Here is a 23,869-nt window from a genome sequence, read left to right as displayed (position 1 = left end):
AAAGGAGCTGAGAGGTAGCATGGAGTTAGAGGGGAATTAAGAGAAGCTTGTTAGCTTGACCGATAAGCATAGAGGTGAACAAAAAGAAAATCCAGGAGAAAGTAGTTCCTTCACCACAAATAATAAAAGAAAAATGGATACCACCAGAATGAAAACATTGCTGTAAGGTACCACGTGAAGGTCAGGAAAGAAGAGGTTCATTCAAATGTGAGTAGCAGTGGAGTTGAGAATATTAATTTCCAGGGAATTCCTTTACCCATCTCTGCTAAGCTGGTGAATCCCGGAAAAGCAGGTGCAGTTCTCTGGATCTTCCCAAGGTTTGGTGCACTGGATGACCACTGTTTGTATCCTTCTACCAGAGCTTTCAGACTGAAATAGTAGAAAGATGGGAGAAAATGTACCATGCTCACAACTGCTTTTCATTCCCCCCTTCTATATTCTCTATCACTTTACATAGGGTACGCATGTATCCATCTTAATTACACAGATTTGAAGTCCTCCCAAAGCAAGACATTTTGCAATATCCTCACAGCACCTTAAAATACAAAAAAAGTCAAAAAGTCCCTCCCTCATTTGTTACACCATGGTAGTTAAAAGACCTCTGCTGATAACCAACAGCTATGATTCTAGAATAATAGAAAACACCACTACAAAAATCAGATGAAACATTTTCTTTTTAAACCGAGGCAAATCTACCATGGCAGGTAAAAAATAAGAGTGCTCAGCAGGAGGAAGGGAAAAATATCTCCAAAAACATTTCCATGTGAAATACAAACAATGAATGAAGGTCAAAGATCACTCACTGGGACAACAATATGCTAAAGTCATTCTAAGAGCAAAGTTATGCCTCTATATTATAAATCCCCATATTTCTCCTCTAAAGAAAACACTGCATTGAAGTACAGACAGTTAAAAGCATAAATTCTAGATTATGAGAAAGTAGGTAACTAAAATCATAAATCATGTCATTATTTCTTTTACTGACAGACAAAAAAACCCAAACCCCACAAAACCAAACAAGTGAAAAACCCAAAACCAAATCCCTACTTTGGTATCACCTGCATTTAAAAGTGTGTCACCAAGGCATCTGAGCTTAGTAGCCCCTGTTCATAGATATTCACTAGCATCATCCTATTTCTTCCCTGCAGTACTTTCATAACATCAGAAACAACTTTAGTAAGCAGCACAACTTTCTGACCTATCAATACTCAGCAAAGTTTTATTGTTCAGTTATCAATATAGTCTGAACTGGGAGATTTCTGGTGCCTTTCTCAAAATTCCAGCACGGAACACATCCTAGTGTTGATGAAAACCTAACAATCACTTAGGATAGACAGGGATTGAATGAAAGGAATAAAAAGATCTGTGGATTCTCTGAATGATCTCAGCTGGACACAGAAAAGCATTGACTTGTTACAGAAAGAACAGAAAACTTAGGAGATGAGACCTCTTCTAGCTCCCTTACTAACTTGCATTGTTCTTTGATAAGATGCATAATTCATTACAATCCTTCCCTTACAGAGAAAGGCGGATATGAGTATATAGAAGTTATCTCTCATAATTCTTATTTTCCAACAGAATCACTCTGCATTTCTAAGATGGCTTTCATTGCAGGATTTCAGAGTTTTACTATACCATATCAGGTTTTTTGACTGTGGTATGTATTTTTCCTCTATTCTCAACCTAACTGGGATGCCCTACTTGTCACCAAACTATATTGCTATAGCAAGGTCACAAGGTCTAAACTTGATTCAGCACATGTTCAGTTGGTTGATGACTGTGCTATAGGCATTACACTATGAGTATTCTGTGCAGTTCTCAACTTTTTCAGAAGTCCATAATTTTTGCCCCCATTAACCATTCGGGCACATGCAGTGCCCTGCTATGAATGGAATCCAGACAGCACAGTACTGAATCCTACTTGTCAAGACAGACAACCACATGGTTTTACAACAGAGATGCAATTCAGTGTGTGGGTCTGTTCTGATTTACTCCATACTATACTCAGCTATGTAACACAACCCACCAAATAACGTATATTTTATCTAAATTATCCGTGTGTTCAACATGCATAGTTAGGATAAATACTATAAATAGAGCAGCATATTAAAGGAAAGGTGCTGAGTGAAAACAACCCACGTTAGCAGTGTGATCACCTCCAAAAGTAAATATCAAAGCTCTTACAATATGGGTAGACAACTATCAAAGAAGGGGTGATTTCCATGGAGCTGGGAGAACACACGCTCTGTTCTCTATATGCAGAGATAGCAAAGTTGTAAGTGATAGGCAGCAGTAATCTTCAGTTTAGCTTTCACTTTATAGTCATAGTTACCTAAAGGATCTTGGGAATTGCCCATTATTGTACAGCAGGACACATCAACTTAGTTTGCTTCCTTATGACTTCTCAGAGCAAGCTTCCCTTGCGAAAAACAGACTGAAGATTTGCCGTTACTGACAAAGCACAGCTCAATCTGAACAGAAAGATAAATAGCTACCAGAATAATTTCAAGGCCTGCTACATTTGCCTCAAGGTTATAAAATCTTCATCCTTCCCTTTTATTTTTTGCTCCTTCTCTCTCTCTCCCTCAAATTGCAAGCAGATCCCAAAGACCTGTGCAGAGGATAGCTGCACATCCTCTCAATTAGCCAGTAGCATGCATTTGAAAACAATTCAAAACATGCTGATTTAGAGTACGGTTCCTACTACAGCAGTATTATCTGTTACTGCTCCAAGGAAAGAGCAACTAGAATAATTTGAAAGCACTAGCAGCAAAACTATTTATTTCAGTCACCAGCATGACAATTCAGGAACCTGAAGACTTCTTACTTGTAATCTATTTAGATCAAATAACAGGAAGGCTATTACTCTGTTTGTTGTATTATGGTTGAGTTACTTCCCTGTTGCCTTTTTCTATTGGGAAGTCAAAAGCACTTCTCTTTAGGAGTAATAAGGTGACATGGATTATTTGCTCAGCAAATTGTAAAAAACTTCCCTGCAACTGTAAGACCGCATCTCTGGTGTCAATACCATTCTGTAACACTATGTTGAGGCATTAATACAATACTGTCATGAATAAGAAGTGTCTGTTCCCAGGCTCACCCCTATTTAGCTTGCAAGACTTTAAAGAGATAACTACTAAAGAACTGTGACTACCCCACATCCAGCATCACCTTCTGTAAAATCAGTAACACCACCAGTGTGAAAACTTAAAACAGGGTAAAGATCGCCCATGCTATAGTAACAGTCTGAGACTGATCAATGACAAGTTTAAAGACAATTAAGACTTCACCATATGTCCTTGAGAATATACCATAATATCACAACTGAACTGTCACACCACTAGTCCAACATAAAGCTTCATCCAGTCTCTGCAATTCAGCACAGCAACCTTCTGCTGCTGTGCATAGTCCTTATGCTCAGAGATAAATGCAGAAGGGTGAATAATCACAGTATAATTTTTTCATGACTGCCTTTACTTGATGTTAATTATAGGTCAGTTTACTCATGCTAGAGAATTTTACTGCTATTCCCACAACGTAATTCTTGCGCAAATGTGGAATTACCTCCTGTGGAGAACACATGGAAAGTGATTAAAGAAGATGAAGATCCCTTGATCACAGAGTTGTGTAAGCAGCTGGAATAGCAGCACTGCCGCTACCAGAACAGTGTCAAGGAGAAGACTTGAACTGGACTTTTCTATCCTAAGTTTAGCTCTTCACCCCAATTTTTATCACCCTACCCTCTAAAATTAGAATTAAAAAAATACTAAAAATAGCAAGCACTTTTATCTTTTGAGTCACTAACATTTAGTGCAACTCTGCTCCCTTTAAATTCAAGTCAGCAGCCTGGCATGATCTCAACAAGCAGTTGTTCATTGTATGTTAACCATACAGCCCTCTCAGCAAAACTATCATGTTTCAGATACTCTGCAAAATGCCATAGCTGTATTGAGTCTCCCTGGAAAAGGTGATGAATACTATAGCACATCTCATTTGTAGAAAGGATAGTTTTGAGAGCAATCATGGTTAGCAAGCAACTCCTTTCTGGCTGTCTGTGCCCAAAAGCAATTCAGTGCTTCAGACTGTACAGTAATGAACAGAAAACCGAAGAGCTTTATTCCCAGAATTCTAAGCTCTTTCAAGGTTGAAGTGTTTTTCTACCAGCTTCAGTTATCTCCTGCCCTTTAATATAATTAACAATTGTAAAGCATGACATCTGTTTTAGTCTGTAGAATGTTCTATGTCATCTATAGAATAGGTAAATCAGAGGCAGCAGTCGAAGAAGCTTCCTCTACATTGCCCTGTTAACATGTCAAGAGTACCTTTGAGGGAGAACATATTATAACATCATTAGAACACTTAGATCCAGGCCCTCTTGCAGAGGACTGCAATAGTGATGCATTATGTCAACATCTATTTTCCAGGAATTTCACACCTGAGCACAGAGTATTAAAGATAAAATATAACCAGTTATTTTATTTTCCCTGCTAAAAAATATGGCAAGTCAAACTATCAGTTTAGCACAGGAAAAAGCTTCAAACGCCACTAAGAATTGCAAGGCATTCAAACCTCTTAGAAGACCAAAATACTCCTATGCTTAAAGCAGCATTTTGGCAATGATCCATTAGTGTCTTGGTATAAATAATTCACACACACACACACAAAAAGAAGACACAGAACAAGAATCTATAGAAACAGAGGTACAACCTGTGTCTGCAAAAATTGCTTTCAGGATGTACTCAAGGTACGTGTCCTTTTCAAAAGCCTGAAGAGAAGATATTTGCCTGGCCCTCGTAGATGCTTTTTAAATAAAAGCATTTAAGACAAGAAAAGGCACAGCTGAGAATTGTAAAAGATAAGTAGTTTTAGCTGTGATATGACACTACAGAAAGCTGAGCCTGAAAATACAGAAAAGCTACTAGAGAAACAGTTCTGCACAGCTAAGAAGTTCTACTGCTTACAGATACACATAAGAAGGTAATAGCAGACAGTGAAAGCATCAGTCAGTGCTGGACCTCTAGCAAGGGACTGAATGCAATGCAGTCTCGTAATCTGCTCTGAATCTCTAACATCTCTGGTAAAGCACATAAGTTTGGAAGCAGAAAAGTGTTTGCCAGAGGACAGGCAAATCTCCTGTGAGCCAGCTCATAACCAGCTTTAGAACCTGGAAGCCAGACTGGTTCCAGGCCCCCTCTTACCCATCTTCTCCTGCACCTAGCTCCTTGTGACAAAGTGAGCTCGGTCCCCAAGTGCGTCCCTTTTTCTTCTGGCCTCGCTTCTCTTCTTCCTCTCCTTCCTCCTTGGGAAGGACTGAGCTTCGTCCCCATGTTTTGCTGCTTTCAGCAGGAGTCACTTCACAAGTGGGAAGAACAATGGAAAATGGGAAAAAAAACAAACAGATATACAAATTAAAGAATTGGTTACACAGAAACAGAAAGAATAAAACATCGGCCAGAACAGGAATAGTAATGAAAACATCCATTCAGACTTCTTTCCCATAATTCTGAATATTTATCAACAGATCTAACCACCAGGTCCCTTCAAAATCAGTACAGAGGCTTTACCAGTTTGATACCAGACACACAAGTATTATGATATCCAATACAAACACTACACATTAACATCCCTTTCATACTTCTAACACATGCTTGCCTGACTAATTCTGTTTTATTATGGAAATGCTATTTTCATTACAAGCACACTTGTTTTTCTTTCCTTCCAACAGTAATTTAATCCATTTCAATAACGTTTCACAGATCTGTTCCACAAATTAGTATTTTTAGAAGTTAACCTGTACACCTAAGGAATGTATTTTCGATACAATAAAACAGCAATATTTCAAGTAACTTGGCAAGTAAGGTTTGGACTCCAAAGGTGATTTTGGCCCCCCACCACCAACACGCTCCATTTTCTCTCTAAATGCGTACATGCAGGGCACAAGGCAATCATTTTAGGAACTTTTTTTTTTTTTTTACAGTCCTGTCCTAGATATGGAATCTTGGCATCTTACCGCGCTGACAGACTGCACATTTCCCAAATTCAATACTACATTGAGCTCCTTACACTGTATGGCCCTGAGTCTGGGAATAATGGTAGGACTTGCAGGAGGGCTGGAGCAGCTACTGATCAAGCTTTTCCTTTTATCCATCGTTGGAGAAGCCTGCACAGTGAATTTATGCTGGAAATCTGTTTACCAAAAGAAAAAAAAATCAAAACAAAAGCATAAAGACACAGTTAAAAGTCTTCTTTCAATATAAGAAATAATAAATAATAATTTATGGTTAAGTTTCAAAGAGCGTAATTTACAGGATCTGTGTAGAAATGAAGTTTTACAGCTAATTGCTGTCCCCCCAATGTACAAGTAGTTACTTCAAAGACATGTGCTTGCTCACACAAACATATATCTTCTTAGTGTATGTGTGAGACACATATGCCTATAGATCCCCATGTGCTGACTGACATTTATGCCAAAGGATATCCCTGTATAAATTCCTTGCACCTTAACTCTCAGTTTAAGCTAAACAAAACCACCAGCAATAGGTGTTTACAGACCTAAAGAAAAGCACAGTTAACATGCACTTTATCATCACTGCTCTGCTGAACAGCAAATCTCTCTCAGAAAACAAAGAATATAGTGTAAGCCATTATCCTTGAGGCAATGATGAGCCTTAAGTGATATACAAAACCCACACTTTTATTCTTTTACAAATTTGAATCCCCATACAGAATCCACAGCAGAAATGTTAAGGATTCAATATTTCTGAAGATCACTATCTTCACTCTTCAGAGTGACTCTTCTGACACGTCACCAATATTTAACATTTCTTCCAGAGGGGTGGTATTAAGGTCACTTGTGTGTTAATATGAGTTTACATATGAACTAGCAATGTAGGGCTGTAGTCTCACAGCTATCAACATATTTTTGATAATTTTTAGATTCTCGTACCAAGAAACCCAGTAGATTATGGTTTCTGCTGCAGCACTATGTAAAATATTCCTAAAGCAAGAACTGCTATCATTTTTTATGTACATCCTTTATTAAACTGATCATTTTGAGTATGCACCAACACCAACATTTTTACCACGAACCATACACAGTCATTGACGTAACAACTCAGATTTACTTTTGGCCTTCATACCTGGAAGTTTGGGAAATGCTAGCCACAAGAACATCAAATTTAGTTTCTTGATCCCAAAGACACATGTTTTTCCCAAAGTACACCCAATACTTTCTAATGCCTACCAGTAGAAAGAAGCTACCAAAGTGATAGGTTCACCTCTTCCTCCCATTTCACCTGACACAGCCTAACATGTCACCAACCTGAAGGCAGGCTGATATGATTGCCATCTTTTAACTTCAGCCTGTTCCTCTTGAACTTCCCCATGCGTTTCTTCACCCGAGGCTTCTCCTGACACAGCTGGTGGATGATGATGTTGAGCTCCCTTTCCAGGATATCAATCTCACGTTCTGCCAGCTCCTGTTCCCGCCTTCGTAGCAGCTCCTCATGGTTCTTCTGTTCAACAGCAGCACGAGTCAGCTCTTCTTCCCATGTGCGCAGCTCCTGCAGGGAGGTAAGAAAGGAGAAATTAAAAGCTACCTTGTGACCTGTGGGTTAAGGCTAATGTGACCTATTCTGAAGGTACAGCAGAAATGACTTGTGCTCACAGCACTGCTAGTGCCACTGTTTAAAGGCCCAGCTGAGAGCCAAAAACCTAAAACAATCCTCAAGAACTTCTATGCTTTCCATTCAAGGTCCTTCATATAAACATTAAAATTTGGACATCAGCACTTGTGAGGCCACACCTGGAATCCTGTGTCCAGTTCCGGGCTCTCCAGTACAAGAAAGACATGGACATACTGGAGAGAGTCCAACAAAGGGCCATGAAGATGACTAGAGACTGGAGCATCTCTCCTGTGAGGAAGGGCTGAGAGAGATGGGACTCTCTATCCGAGTAAAGAAGACTTGGGTCGGGGGGGAGAGGGATTTTATCAGTGTATATAAAAACCTGAAGCAAGGGTGCAAAGAGGCTGGAGCAGGCTCTGTTCAGTGACTCCCACTGACAGGACAAGAGGCAGTGGGCACACACCGAAACACAAGAGATGCCCTCTGAGCACTTTTTTACTGTGAGTGTTACTGAGCACTGACACAGGTTGCCCAGGGAGGTTGTGGAGTCACCCTCCCTGAAGATCTGCAAAAGCTGCCTGGACATGGTCCTGGGCAACCGGCTCTAGGAGGCCCTGCTTGATCAGGGGGGTTGTTGGGTCAGATGATTCCAGAGGTCCCTCCAACTTCAACCATTCTGTGAAAAAGCACTGCATCCTAATTCAGTGTCATAAGAAAATATGCTGGATATTTGACATGAACATGTTACAAGAGCCATTGGAGAGTACCATGCATATGGGAACCCATTTTGGAAGATTTATTCATAACACTGGAAAGAATTAATCCTTGCTTTTCTGTTCAGTAAGTACTTATGTTAACTTAGTGACTTAAACTGTTTAAAAATAACCTTGCCATCTCATGCATCATAAAATAGCAAAAAACGAGGCTTTAATGTAAAAATGAATGAAGATAACATCATCAGGAGGTCATGCCCATCATTTTCCACCAAGCATGGCTGCTCCTTAGGCATGAAGATGTATAAGGCAAACTCTTCAATCTTTCCCTTGTTGACAAAATGAATCAACTGAAATTGTCCTTGAGATCTCAAAATGTCTTCTCACTGCATTCCTCTCCTCTCACCACAAGGACGAAATAATTCAGCACTCAGAATAATTATCTCCAGCTGGCTAATTCCACTGCAGAAGGTAAAAACTGAAGAATTCAAGTTAAACTTCAGATTATCAGATAGATTTTAGTTTAATATTTTTTTTTTAATCATCATTGTTACCTGTCCCATCACCACAGAGGTTTGGTGCATTTCAATCATGAGGTGAATAGGATATAAGATTCTTTCAACATTGCTACAGAGGAATGCAGTACTCAAAACTTGAGGGCAGTCTAGCTACTACTGCTTTGTCTTCTGTTTGTCTGTTGAAGTTTCTGGTTTTCAAACACTGTTCCAACACAGTTATGCCACAGGACAACAGCAGCAGGGAAATGCCTATTAGCTATTTTATTTTTCCCAAAAGCTACTCTAATATGTGAATAAAAATGTTTTAAGTATTGTTGTAGGACTTCTCTCCCCTACTCCAAGGTCTTCCTTCCTTTCTCTCTGCCTACTAAACTCAACTTCTGAGCCCAAATTGACTGCTTATTATGAATTTATTTTTAGGCAAGAGACCATGAAATTAGAAAAATATTATTGCTTTAGTGATTCGACTGCAGTATTTCGTACCAACTGTAAAGACAGTCTCTATAAGGACCTTAACATGAATGCAGCAAGCTGTGCTTTCTGCAAGTATGCTTGAAGAAAACTTCAGCTTTTTCACTTCTACTCCTTTAGGCTGATGGTCACAATTCCTTTTATTCCTGCTAGCATTTTTGTTTCCTGCTCTCTACCTGGATGGACTTCATTTGTAATAGTTATTGGACCATTTCCCTCGTAGCACTTGTGTTTATTATAGTCTATCCACTTTGGCTGTGCTCAAAACCTGGAAAACACAAACCTCCCAGAACCAAAGCTGCAACGTTTGCTAGAGCATATATGCTGAAACTACCCCTCCTACTTTTACTGTTAACAGTTATAATTGGGTTTCTCAATTAAGATGCTAGTTATCAGGTGCATTAAACAATGAAGATAACTCATCACAGCAGTTTGCACAGTGTATAATGGAAGGTCACTACAATATTAGAAAGAGTAGCAGCTCAGGATGCAGATGTTTATTTTATGCATGATTCTGCCCTTGTGTACATCATAACCTGCCATTGGTTAAGGACTTATTACAAGCTCCAGTAAAGCACACACAAAATTAACTCTGGTATGCACTAAACCTGATGATCCCTGCTTGCATTATGAAATGGGAAAATTATAATCCAGAGAGCACAAGAATGGAGTGTTTTTCTCTATTTACCTTTTCTTTGGCTCTGAGCTGATCAAACATCTCTTGAATCTCTTGTTTCCAGTCTTCCTGCAGGGAGTGGAAGGAATCTTTGGGCATTTCAAAGAAACCAGACTCTTCTATGGCAGTGAGATGGTCTAGGATACTGGTAAAGGAAGGTCGTGAGTGTGGGTCAGGGTTCCAACAATCTAGAACAGGACAAAGACAAGCAACTGTTAAGCATCTTTTAGTATGGAGGTTTGAGAGGATGAGTAGTACTTTACTGATCCCCAGTGGCTAAGAGTGGCATGCACACTATCTGTGTTACCCCATCTTTCCCATTTCCCACTTGCATTTGACTACTGTCTGATCATAAGTATGGAATTCACGTTTTCATGCTTATACAATATCCAACATCACTTAAGATCCTGAACTACCTGGTCTCTAGGTTCTGTTGCAGTAATATGCCACATAAAATACAGGTTTTTCTTATTTTACAGAAAGTTACATTTTCAAGAATATATTAAAAATCGTAAATAATTTCCTGAAATATTTTAAGTTGTATGAGCTCACAGAGTGGAGATACTATGCAAGACTGTTGTAAACAGTTCTTTTCTCACACTTACACTGCAGAGTTAACAGCCATACTGCAGAAAGATACCTATCAGAGTTCTTTCTAATGCTAAACTCCAATACTAAGCTGAGTCATTATGAATCTACCACAGAACTGAAAATCTCTCATGCAAAGCAGCCTGAGCATAACTTGAGTGAAAATAGGAGATTCAAGTAAATAATGACATCAAATAGCACATTTGGAGTTTTCTTATTATTATGGGTTCTTTTTTATTATTAGAGAGAAAACTGTTTGATTGGGCTTGTTTCTTTTGCTTTTATGAGAAACAACAGACAAACAAGCCTTTTCGTTTACAATCTAATGCAATGACTTACCCAATTACAGAGCTCTAAATGCAGAATTTAACATACCCATCTTACCACATGAGGCAACTCAACTAGCAAGAGTACAAAAACACACTGCTTTTACAGTGATAGGAACTGAACATTGAAAAGAGAAACGGAAGTAGAAAATGGTATGAAGTAACATCTCAAGCTACAAAATCATTAAGAACATGTTTTTAAAAAGCCATTAAGTAAAAATGTTTGACTTAACAACACTTTTGAATAGGAAATTCTTACTCTTTCAGTCCTCCCTTTTACTTCACCCTTATTTTTACTCCTGCAGAAAACATCACTTTCTCATTCTATATTGTCCCATACCGGCTCATTTATACAGGTTCTTGTTCAACAAGTATCCTTATCCTCTTTAGTACTGCTAGACTCCTGCATGCCAAAATTTGAAAAGACCCAAGCAGAAAAACTTAGCATTCAAGTATATTTCTAGAGAATACAGCTTTTGGGCACGAGTGGAAGAGACTGGCACACAGGTCTCTCTCAATATGCTCATGCTATCACTGTTCTAAATGGTCACTGGATTCAAGACACGTTACTGCAGTATGAGGCAAGAGTTACGAAAATGTTCTAAAGTTTCCTAGATCTTACAGTTGGAAAAAAGAAAACATTCCTTAAAAATTTTGGTTATGTCCTAAATTCATTCATTAGTTTTGTGCATTGAAATACACCTAGGAGCAGCTGTAATTAAAAATAACACTTCACAAAAACCTGTGCAACTGCTGAGGCTTGGTTTTGCAGGTCTTTGATTTCAGTGTTACTGAGATTTTGCATTTGGGAGCTTTGGTTTCAAAATTGCTGGTATCAAGACACTGGTATTTAAGCATCTGATCAGGTTCCAGGAGGGATAAGCTGGAACACATTTGTGTTTATGGATTTCAAATTGCTTCTCTTATCGAAATAGAGAGCTGAGGATGTTAAACGGGGCTCTGAAGGTCCCCTGCTGCTGACCAATTAGTAGCAACGGGTGATACAGCTGGACTGTCAGGGCCATAATCCCTGCCTCTTTACACCAGGTTTTAAGCATGGCAAAGCAAACATGACCCGAAGTAAAACAAAACGCTGCAGCCAGCCAAATGCATGAATGAGTGAACAGGATAACTATGCAGGTGGCCCGTGGCTTTTATTTTCCCAGGCCTGAATCTGCCATTATTTGCACTAATGAGGACAGTTGTAACATACACGTCTTTTCTGTAAAGAGGGAAAGTTCAGCTTTGTCGTCTCAGTGAAGACCACCAGGGCAGTAATTCAAAAGTAAAAGCAGCAACATTAGGGGAACAAGAGTTCACCCGAGATGGGAAACAGCCTGTTTGAAAAACAGTTTTGGTGAAGGGGCAGAAAGTAATTGTTTTCTTGTTCTCTTCTTCCCCCTGCACATGGCAAAGCCAAGCGTTCCAAAGCCATGTGGGTGCTCACCCCTGCACTGCTGGGTTCAAGCGCAGGCCATTCACCTCTACCTGACTTTCCCTATAGAGGGCTTTATTTTTAACCCCAGCAGCAGATGCCTCACTTACATTTAAGAAATCCAAGGTCCTTGTTTTAGGGAACCATGTTAAAATAAACTGCCCTGACACAACAGTAAACTGGTAGTTCCATTAACTGTTTCAGATGCAGTTTCTTGCTTTACATTGCTTCCAAGCTACTATACCTGCAACTCTGTTGCTTACTATCCAGTAGGATACTTCTTTTTTAGCACAACAGTACATGAAGTTTTCTACCTTAACTGTAGCTTGTAACCTACAGAAAAGACCAGAGGAATGCAAAACTATTCTAAAAGCAGAGAAATCCATCAGAAATTTGCTTGCATTAATCAAATTTCTTTCCTGGGGCTAAAAACACCACCAGAGGCCACAGAGTATCAGTTCTAGGTTCAGACACGTTCTTCGCTCACTGAGACTACAAAACATGTTTGATTTCTCTTTACCTCAGTTTTTTCTTTCTGACAGATAGGTACAAAAATGTTTATTACATATAAACACTTGGAAATCCTTAGGAAGAGGGCACTGGAAAAAACACTGAAGGTGCTACTGGGAGAGGGAGGGAGGGAGGGAGGGAGGGAGGGAGGGAGGGAGGGAGGGAGGGAGGGAGGGAGGGAGGGAGGAACAACTGAAGCTCAGAAGATACGTGAGTAGTTGCAATAGTCAGCAGAGCAGGTCACATAGGTACACCCCAAAAGCTACCTCACAGAATCCTTTTTAATAACTACAGCAGCTCTGATGACAAACTCCTTTATTTCTTTCATCTATATGTAGCCCACCTTGGGCATGAACACACACAAAGCAGAAAATCACATCATTCTGACTGAAAATTTGGGTTGTTTTCAAATGTCAAAGCCACATTTAAACCCCCTCCCTGAAATGTCAGTAGGATAAAGTTTCATTCCAAATCAATCTGACACTGCCTAGCAAGACGTTCAAGCTATGAATTTCAAACCAAGTCGAAGACTTCAAACTACACCAAAATGTGAAGTCTTTGGTGTTGGTGAGTTTTCACTACTAGAAAACAAGCTAGATGATGACAACAATAGCCCCCATTTTCCTGTAAAGCCAGTAGATAAAAAATGGCAGGGAAATTTCTTTCACATACTACTCTTCTAAGAGTAACTATCACAGCACACTAACAGCCAAGCCTAGCTCCTGTAACAACTTGCACCACTGAATAAAGCCATTTGAGAAATCTGTGCTCCTAGGTATTAAAACCAACACAAGGAGGCAATGCTCAACAGCACTCGAGAAACGGCACAAACCATACTCGCACCACAGCTGGCTTACCTTCCATGAGTTTGGCAAAAGGCTCTGGACACGTGGAAGGGATTGGAAGGGCAAGTTTATTCATGGCAACACCGTATGCTACCGCAAGACCATCAATTCCTCGGAATGGTACTTCTCCTGTTAGCAGTTCCCAAAGCAGCACACCATAACTACCAGGAAGAAAACAGAAAAGAGAACAGGTGTTTGACTTTAACACATTCTTTTTAAAGTGACAAGAAAGTACCTGAACCTATCAGGGTCAGTCTGGTACACTGAAGAAACTGCAGTTTTCTGGACAAGTTCATCATGGCTGCCAAGCTGGTAAATGCCTTATTTTAACTCCTTTTGTTAATAAGACTGAAATAAGATGCCATTTTTGCCTTTTAGGCAAAAATCATATTCACTCTGGAAACTGGGAACAATCCAAAAAACATTAACATAAATCTTCTAACTAATTTAGCAAATTTCAAACCAGAATACAGTGAAACTCTCAAGAATGTGAAGGAGTGCTGTTTGGTGGGTTGTGATTTTTAAAAATAAGTGAAAAATATTTCTCTAGAATTAACTTGTTCTCAAGATGTTATATGAAATATTAACTACGAAGTTATGGAAATAATTCCATGACTGTTCTCCCCCAGGTATATGACAATCCTCAAAATATTCTCTCTGCTTCTAGGAAACCTGAGCCAGAGACGGCTTCTTCATACTTAGTGACCTGACAGTTTTTTCTTCCACTGATCTGTCTTATTCTCTTCTGAACCCATTTACTGTCCACAATGTTCTGTGGTAGTGAGTTCCATAAATTTAATGATGCATTGCCAAAAAATACTTCCATGTGTTTGTTTTGAGCTTGTCACTTGGTAATTTCATTTGCTTCCCTGTAGTTCTTTCAATACAAGGAAGAATGAACATATGTTCCCTATTAGCTCCTTCCATGCCATCCATGATTTCACAGGCTCCCACTACATCCTGCCTAAATCATCTTCTTTCCAGCCTCCAAAATCCTAATCTAGCTAAATCCTGATCTAGTTATTCTCTTGAACAGAAGCTATTTCATATGTTTCATTGACCTTGACAGCTTCTGTACCATCTCATTCCATTTAAACCTTTTATGTTGGAATGACCAAAATCACAAAAGTTTTAAAGATCTGGAAGAGTCACAGCTTTCCCTGTTTTCTTTGTTATTTCTTTCCTATTAAATTATAATTTGCTACTTGCCTTTCTGACTTCTTACAAAATTAGCTCAGTTACCCACAGTAACTCCAATATCTTTTAACTGAATCATAATAGTAAACTTTACAGCCCATCATCATACATGTTAAATTCTCCCATGGGTACTACGTTCCACTTCACCTGTTTTATCATTCAGTATAGTAAAGCTTTTCCTCAGCTCTCCGCAATAGATTCATTTTTCTTATCCTGAATAACTTGGTATCATCAACAAATGTTACCTAACCATTTATGGCTTTTTTCAAATCACTTATGATTACACTGAACATAGAATTCCCCACCAAGAAAACTGATTTATTCCTTTAGTAATTAAGAATTAACTAAGCGATGGGGAAACAGACTGGCCCTCTTTTCCCACATCAATTTGTTTTCTTTAAAAGCTTTTGACATAAGATTTTTTTGTAAGTTTTTATAAATCCAAATATGGTATAAGCAATCTTACCCCTTGTCCACATACTCAGTAATTCCTTCAAGAATCTTTATTTTTTTCACAGGGTATTATTTCCTTCCACAAAAGCTGACACTTCCCCAGATATACTCATATGTCCACCAGCTCCCCCCTCTTTACTGCTGTTTCTACATTTAGTAGAACTGAAAATCAGACTTGCTGATCCTTAGGAAGCTCTTAAGACCTGTCATCATGTTTGCTGCCTTCCATTTCTTTGGTATTAAGGCAGCTTTAAGCAACATATTACACAGCACAGCTATTAACTCAGCTGGCTCTCTCATGTTCCTGTACAAATCTTGGGTGTTACTGTAAATCCCGGTAATTTGTAACTGTTCATTTTATCAGTCAGCTTTAACACCTCTCTGGACAGTACTCCAGTACAGGATGTCCGCCAGCTCAACTCCCTTAAAGAGAAATTGTCAGCTTAAAAAGCCTCTCTTTGTCACATTCTAGCAGACACAAGTCACTAAGTTTTTTCTGCTATAGTCTTATCTTCTTTGCACTCTTACACCTTAGTCACCTCTGGGCCGTAAGTTCTCCTGCAGTCTTCTCACCTGTGCTGCATTTGAAAGCAATTTATTTGTTTTGATGCTTTTTGCAAGACTCTCCTCAAAACCCTCTTAATCTTCTTGACTGTTTTACATTCAACTGTGCAGCGCTTAAGTCCATGCCTAGTTCTCCTCATTTGGATACAGGCTCAACTTTTTGAAGGATGTCTTCCAGCAGTCTCTTCAACATCCTCTTCTTCATTCATTTAAAGTCCTTCCTGTGCATTTGCTCTGAGCTTTAACATAGTGTCCTTAAAAAATATCCATGTTGTGTGTTCCCTTTTTGCTGTTTCTACACCAAATTCCTCAATGTTGTCATTAATCTCCCTGAGATTGAACACTACTATAATAGACTAATTTTTCTTAATTGCTCTTGCAAAGATATAGAATCTAAGTATACATATATTTTGACCATGGTCATATTGTGCAATTTTGAAGGCCTCCTAAGCACACCTGAAGTCCAGATGAAAAACTGCTTCTCCTCCTAAAAGCTCCCTGAATAACTGCTCCATGAAACAGTCATTTCTGAAGCTAAAAGATTAATCCCTTCTTGTTTCAAAGCAAGAATTGCCCTATTCATTTGGGAGTAATCATAATTTTCATTATCACAACCTGTGGTCTTGCAATCTCTCCTCACCCTGCCAAATCTTTAACATGCATTGTAACTGCTGACGTCTTAGTTGAACAGTCTTAATACTACTTTTCCCTATTGAGATACGGAATTTCAGTCACTAGAGATTCCACCTTTGCCTGCCAACAGAGCTAGTTTACTTTATTAAGCAAAATATCATATTTTCTCATCTATACAATCTTATGCATTTCTCTTATGTAATGCATATGCTTGATAATATAATGGTAATTACAATTGATTATTTTTTCCATCAAGTTTCTCAATTTCTTACTGTCTCAAGAGCCTCATTTGAAAAAAATAATCACAAGTTTAAGGATTTCCCATTTTCTTTTTGGCCTCCTAGGATTCATAAAGCACTCAAAGAAAATTGATACTGGACTGAATATATATTTGGTCTCTCTCAATTGGATTGATCGTTCATGTTACTCTTCAGTTTGGACACAAGTGTTGATATCAAAAGGTAGGAAAAACTACCAAAGAGTTGTGTTATTACTTTACCATTACTGCTGGATAAGGCATCTATTATGTATTTCTCTTAATGGAATGGTTAGGAAAGCACTATTGATGTGCTCAAAGCATTTCTTCTGCAGGACAGTTTTTAAAAGACAAAGGAATGGACAGAGTGGTGTTTCTTCTAGAGTGATACTAAAGTATATATTGCAGGAAAGGTCACACTGTTTCTGACAAAACTGAATGCCACCTCTTCCTCACGTACTTACGGTTCATTGCTGAGAATACTACTTCCACAGAACTCTGGCAACACTGCTTTGTGGCATTTGAACAACAATCATCTCAAGTGATTAAACAGCAAGAGAGATGCTAAACAGTGTTTTTCATTAACTCTCAAAATTTATACAAAAAAAGGCATAGAAAGAAAGAATCAAGGGCCCCTCCTCATTCTCAACAGGGAGGAAGAAAAACTGATCAAGCTCATTTATTTTTCCAGCACCTAGTAGTAATTTTTGGACTTTAATTACAAAATGAACCATGTGATACAGACCATGTGTCCAAGTCAACTGACACTTGTATAAATAATTAACCATCTCCCAGTGATCCAGTAATCCCTTAAGCCATTTAACATCAGGTTCAACTCTACACACTGGATTTTCAGGGAGAGGGAGGCTGGAGATCTGCAGGATTTCACATGTGATTTTGCCACCTCCCTTGTAAGTCTGTGAACTTAGGTTAAAAACCCAGTATTTCTTCTCACTGTTATTGTTCAATGGCATTTGTACCATAGGTTCCTCTTATCCATCTCCCAAGGTTCAACACTTTCCATGAGAAAGGAACTGTCAGCCCAACAAGGTGATCCCAGCAACAACATAAACTAGAATATTACTTTTGTTAAGGAAATTTACATTAATTACATTTTAAGGGCTATGAACAGTTAGCATTTTGTATGTTATTCAACTGGTAGTTCCAGAGATGACATTTCCTGCTTATTTCACAACAGTCAGTTGTGCACACTTCCTCCCATGTGAGCTTCTCTCAGTACTGCTAGTCAACACCTATCTGCCAGGTACCGAAGTCTTGCTAGTGCTTCATTTCACACGGAAGCCTGCAGAAGCCTGCAAGCAGTCAGTTATGGATGGAATTGCTTGCCAACACTTGATTCAAATGAGATATTCTAATGACTGAAGTTCCCACACCCATCACTGAATGCCTGAAACAACCTGATCTGCTAATCAGATGGTTTTAGGTAGTCCTGGTAATTCCATTCCTAAATGAAAACTAAATTCCTAATTATTTCACTGGTCTCAGAGTAGATACATCTTAAAAGCATCTAAATTGAGGAACACGGGGAACTCAGATGAAGGTTGTATGCTGGCTTTATATTCTGCATATCAATCATATTGACAACATGATTGTCTTTCAAGCAGCACAAGTCAAAAATGAAGTGTGCAACAAACAAGAAATACACTTAAGCAGTTAAAATGACAGAAATTTGAATTATATGCCTACTAACATTAGCTTGCTGTACAGTACTGGATAAACTGCAATATCTGTTCTTCAACTTCACCCCTGTAAATCCAAAGCAAATACTAACTCTCCTCTCAAACACATAAATAGATTTACAGGAATGGACATATTTAAATAAAACCATGGTTTCTTTGTCCTCTGTGCAATATAAGCACAAGGTTTCTGCTGTGTATCTAAAAGTTGTGGGTGCAGCACAGCAAAATTCATAGCAACAAATTTTCACTAGCAGGATGTACTAAGTACTGTTACTATCAACAAACTTTAACACTGGCCCAGACCCTGGTGATAGACACCAGTGTGTGGGAGCATTCCTCAGCCTTGTAAGTTCTATGTCAACCCTCCTTTAGAGTGGGACAACAAAAACCATACTGAGTTTTTTAAATGGAGCTTGATACATGTTTTGAAAGGAATTGCATGAAGCAGTTACTTATGATGAGATAAGACTGACTCAGGAAATTTCAGTCCTTGCAAGCATCTTCTTCAGCAGCATCTTCACCTGTTTGTGCAGCAAGAACACAAGCAGAACAAGATCCTTGTTAAAAGGCTGGGCAACACTTCAGCCAGCAGTATTATTCTAATAAGCTTTAAAGAAAAGGTGTTGAAATATAAGGGTTTGTGAATGTTAGAGACGGAGACAGCCAATTTTGTTGATGCCACACAGACTAACTGGAAGGTTGTCAGGCAAAAAACTCCCTCAACTCCAGTGATTAACCGAGAGGCTGAAGTGGACAAGAGGAGGGGCAAGTCTAATAGGATAAGAAAGTTCATCCTGTTAAGAATTTCAAGTTGCATCCTTGGGTGGGGACCGAATTTATTATACATCCATGACTGCTTTTGTAAAATCCAGTGCTTACAGTCATTGACACACTAGTAGTGGTCACACTGGCAAGTAGTTGTCCTCTGCATACATGCCCCAAACATCATGTTCTTTTCTGCTTTTTCTGAACTGTTTTAACTATGATTCAAGGTTTTGGCCACCAGAGAGAGAAGGCTTATTCAGACACAGTGTAACAGCTCTCTTAATGGTGATGACCCTCTGTTTAAGGAAGAGCACTGAGAGGAACTCAACCTGTTTTCAAGGAAAGACTGGTAACTATAGAAAGGGGAAAGTGATGAAGGAATCTTAAAAATAGAAATACTGTATTCTGAAAAACTAACAAATAATTTAGTTACAATCCTTAAGTCCTGAAGCGATTCACAGTCCTTAAGTCAATGACCAAACTGGTATTTTTGCACAGGTAGAAGGGCACTTGAGCTACCTTCATGAAAATCACCAACTGACCTATTAAGTCTTACCTTTTTTAAAATGAGGTCATACTGGTACAGAACATCTACCGATCTGTTCACAGCGTAAAGTTACAATCACAGGAAAATTGTTTCCCCCTTCCCTTCTCCCTCTCTCCCAGGCTACCCTGAAAGGCCATTCCTGGCACTGTTTCAGGGAAGAGCAAATTAAGGTTTGAGCTTGCCAAGCTTTGTACAAACCAGTACTGTCATCATGCGCAGGAAAAAGGTGCACAGCCTTGAGGTTTTCATTTCTGTCAGACTTCACTCAGAGTAAAAGCCTGGTTCTTGCTCATTTCATCTCAGATTAACTACAGAAGCTACCACATTCAATTACAGAGTCAGAATTTTATCCACACTATTAGTGTGCAAAATACAATTTCACAGACTTATCACAAAGCAATACATTATCTATTCAGCAAAACTGGATAAGGAAAATGAAAGTCCCCACACCAAATCTCTGCCATAACAGCCAGACAATTCTGCCAGCTGGGATGTTTCTTTATCCTGACAGATTTCACAGCATGCACACACTTGTGTGGGAGTGTTACCGGCCAGAGACAGAATCTTACTGCACTGAAGACGAAGTCACCCTGACATTTCAATAACTCTCTCCCCACACAAAAACCAAAATTCCATCTACTTCATCTGTTTCAGATGTTCAATACTAATACAGCATCCAGAAAAGTCATTGTCCTAGAGCTATTTACTGATTTCAGGATCTACCAATTCACTTAATGGTCATATTCAAACTCAATTTCTGGAAGTCTATGGGCTGACCCTTACATTCTTCCCCACCAAAGTAGCTCCTATTCTCAAAAATCTCATTGCATGAATGGAAAAGATAATACATACATGCAAATTATTACTTATGGATTACATACTCTGCTGGACCTAGAGAACAGATTTATTATTTTATGTGAAAGTCTAGAAGGGTGGAAAGAATTCATAAGATTATTATGAAAGAGAAAAACATTGTATTCAAGCTGAAACTGCGTGGGGAATTCAATTAGGTACAGTGACAGATTACTACCAAAACGTAAAATGATCTTACTGTTGGTAAAACACTAAAAAGTAGTAATTTTAAGGACTTCACAGATAGTTTTATGGCCTTTGATTATGTCAGCCAATAGCCAAATAAGCACAAAAAGTTTGTTTTATATAAAGCAGAGAGCATTGGGATTATGAATCCTAGGATAATCTGAATGTAAATTTATACAGAACAAATATATAGAAACTCAGAGGCATGCAGGAGCTGGTCCACCACTTTCTACAGTAAGAAGAATGTTTACAATTAACACAAAGTAGTCTGACAGCCTGTTAGATGGAAAGCTGGTGGATAAAGTTTTCTTAGGACCTGAATTCTAATATTTGGTTCACCATTACTCATTCTTAAACATAAAAGAGGTTTCCTGGCAGGTCTAGTTACTCTTTAGTAACCAATCACTCAATGCCAAATCAATACCTCCACACATCGCTGCCTTTGGAGAACATGGAGGAGCGGATGACCTCAGGAGCCATCCAGGCATATGTCCCAGCTGCGCTCATTTTGGTAGTTTTATGCCATTCCCTGGCCAAGCCGAAATCCGTGATCTTCAATATCTTGTTGCTCAGATCTCCATTTTCCACCTTTTCGAGTATCAGTACTGGAGAAAAGGGAGGGGGGGGGAATAAAAGGTATGCAGAGTAAAGCTAGCATTTATGCAAAAAAAAGATCCTCCTCTTGGAGATCTCCCAAATTTCAAGGTTCTCCCTGGCTTTTAGTTATTCAAACATACCACACTCCATTACAAGTTATTTCAAGCTGATCCCCTCATCTGACAAGTGAAGAGCTGTCTAGCAAATAACTTCAAATTTAACCAAAATACCAAACCCCAGAGAACAAACAGGTAATGACATAATTATTTAATACAGTGCCTAGTGTCATTCTGTATAATAATTCTCTGCTAAGAAGTAGTGAACCACTGTAACTTCTAGAAATCCAGATAAGGGAAGACATTTCCTAATTAATCCTCGCTCAGCAAGCCAGTAATAGTATCTTTTTCTTGAACTGCTTAGAGGACTTTTTTTTTTTAAATCCAGATACACACACATGCTGGATATACCCTTCATGTAAATGTGTTAGGAGTGGAAGCTCTATGTACACAGATTGTTTTTAAAGACACAATTAAAAAAAAGAGATTGATGATCAATAACAACATGCCCAATTCAAGACTTCATATACACCACCATGTTATAGGTACCCACCCCGATCATTATAAAGCTATTTTTTTAGTTAAGCTGCCAAAGTTTCTACCATGTTTCAGTGGCAAAGTAGTCTATATCCAAGACCTTTAAAAAAAAAAAAATCCTTGAGGCAGAACTTAAGAACGCTTTGGTATAAGGCACATATTCCTCTTTACCCAGAAAGGTGTACTGTCACACCACTGTGAAGTAAGTGTAAACCAGAGGCCAGAAATATCCACTCTGCTTTAGGTGCCCCTCATTATCCTCTTTATCTTAAAGTGACCACACAAGTTGCATCAGCAATGTAATATCAGGCAACAGAATGTAACAGGCCACTAAACTTCCGTAATTAACATAGCTATAAACCTATGAAAGGGCCACAAAGGAAAAAATATTTATGTTACCATTAATCCAATGACTTCACAGCAAAAGGCATGAAGCCACTAATACACCATCATTATGCAGCTACTCTGTTTTTCATGTCATTATAGACACAGGTGCTTAGAAAACAAGAGGGTTTTTTTTTCACCTTTCTACATATGTGTGTGTGAATTGCAAAAAAACCCAAACACAAACCCACAACCAAACAATCATGGGTCATAACAAAACCTATAAAAGGCAAAAGCATTGTAAAAATTACAATACATATAAAAATCATCTTCAGGACCATTTTTAGCAGTCCATGAAGAAACTTACATATCAGTCTCAAGCTAACACAGCTTTTTTGGAGAAAAAAACAAACCTCAAACCATCTTACATTCATTCCCATTCTTCCCTCCAATAATCAAAATGAGATTTCCCATGTGATAAAAGCCAAAAGTGCTATTAGAACCCTTCTGCATAATAAGAAATACACATATAAATGTTAAAATACTGCATGTACTTTTACTGAAGTTAAACAAACTGTTCTCTGAAAATTAAGAAAAATCAGCCACCCTTTCTACAAGGCTTCAAAATTCACAAAATACTACTTCATTAAAGATTTTTGTGGGCCAATTCAAATTGAGAATGAACTAGACTTACGGTTAAGCTCTTGGTTCTTGCTTCTTGGGCAAAATTCCTTTCTAACATAATTGAATGCTCCATTTTCCTAATTGCAGGGGGAGGAGTGAGGCCCAGAGTTACTATTCTCTTCGTTTGGGCAAAAGCATATGTATTTTTAGAGCCATAGTTCAGTGTAGAACAACCACCACAAGAAATAAAGGTACAGAAGAAGGCTTCCTTTGTGCCTGCTCTTCTAGTAAGCTTAACTTTTCTCCTTCTTTCTAGCAGACGAAGAACTGCTAGGAGAAATTGCTAACAAGCTCCTCACTGACTGCAAGAGTAAAAAGCTTCCTAGAATATACATATTAAGTTTCTTCTTCTAGCATATACCCACTCTGCCTAAAGAGCTGGCAGAATAATAAAATATAATTTTATATTTAAATGCAATAATATAGATGTACAGTGAAGTTATAAAGGTAAAGTAAAACTTTGAAACAAGAAAGCATGGGTTTGGGGGGGTTTTTTGCTTCCCTCCATCAGCACAACAAGCAACAATCAAATTTGTTGTTCACAAGGCAGATCAGATTCTGTCTAAATGAGCTCAATAGCAGGACATAGAGCCAGATATCACAGTTGGGTTGCCTCTTCCAGGCAAGAGGTTATTTAAATCTAATTACCTTGATTTGTATTAAGTCCTTACAAAATAATTAGTACTTACACAGATCTTTTGTATCCCTGAACTTGCTCTTTTGTCAGATGTAGGCTAAGTAAGATAAATTATCATGACAAAAGACCACAGAGAAGGACAATGAAAGAGCTGGATTTACTGCAAGTCCTTGA

The 23,869-nt window shown here is 38.6% G+C and overlaps 1 protein-coding gene across 7 annotated transcripts in view; it reads right to left on the bottom strand.

Annotated features, from left to right (window-relative positions):
• The window catches only part of MAP3K9 (mitogen-activated protein kinase kinase kinase 9), a 63,851-nt gene that overhangs the window by 13,329 nt on the left and 26,653 nt on the right, over positions 1-23,869 (bottom strand). For 6 of the 7 annotated variants that reach the window (XR_012628875.1, XM_074867986.1, XM_074867980.1 and 3 more), the window contains 7 exons: positions 21,285-21,465; positions 13,720-13,868; positions 10,016-10,191; positions 7,322-7,562; positions 6,064-6,186; positions 5,199-5,352; positions 257-369 (listed from right to left, as the gene is read on the bottom strand). Coding sequence is in view for 6 of the 7 variants with exons in the window: in XM_074867986.1 (XP_074724087.1) it covers positions 257-369; positions 5,199-5,352; positions 6,064-6,186; positions 7,322-7,562; positions 10,016-10,191; positions 13,720-13,868; positions 21,285-21,465 (1,137 nt within the window). In the remaining variant the exon portion in view is untranslated. The remainder of the gene's footprint in view (positions 1-256; positions 370-5,198; positions 5,353-6,063; positions 6,187-7,321; positions 7,563-10,015; positions 10,192-13,719; positions 13,869-21,284; positions 21,466-23,869) is intronic. The other variant, XM_074867983.1, reaches the window with a different exon arrangement.

The sequence above is a fragment of the Strix uralensis genome, chromosome 4 (assembly GCF_047716275.1).
Source record: "Strix uralensis isolate ZFMK-TIS-50842 chromosome 4, bStrUra1, whole genome shotgun sequence".
Taxonomy (NCBI): domain Eukaryota; kingdom Metazoa; phylum Chordata; class Aves; order Strigiformes; family Strigidae; genus Strix; species Strix uralensis.
Note: the sequence above shows the minus strand (reverse complement) of the source record. Positions and strands in the feature narration are given on the sequence as shown.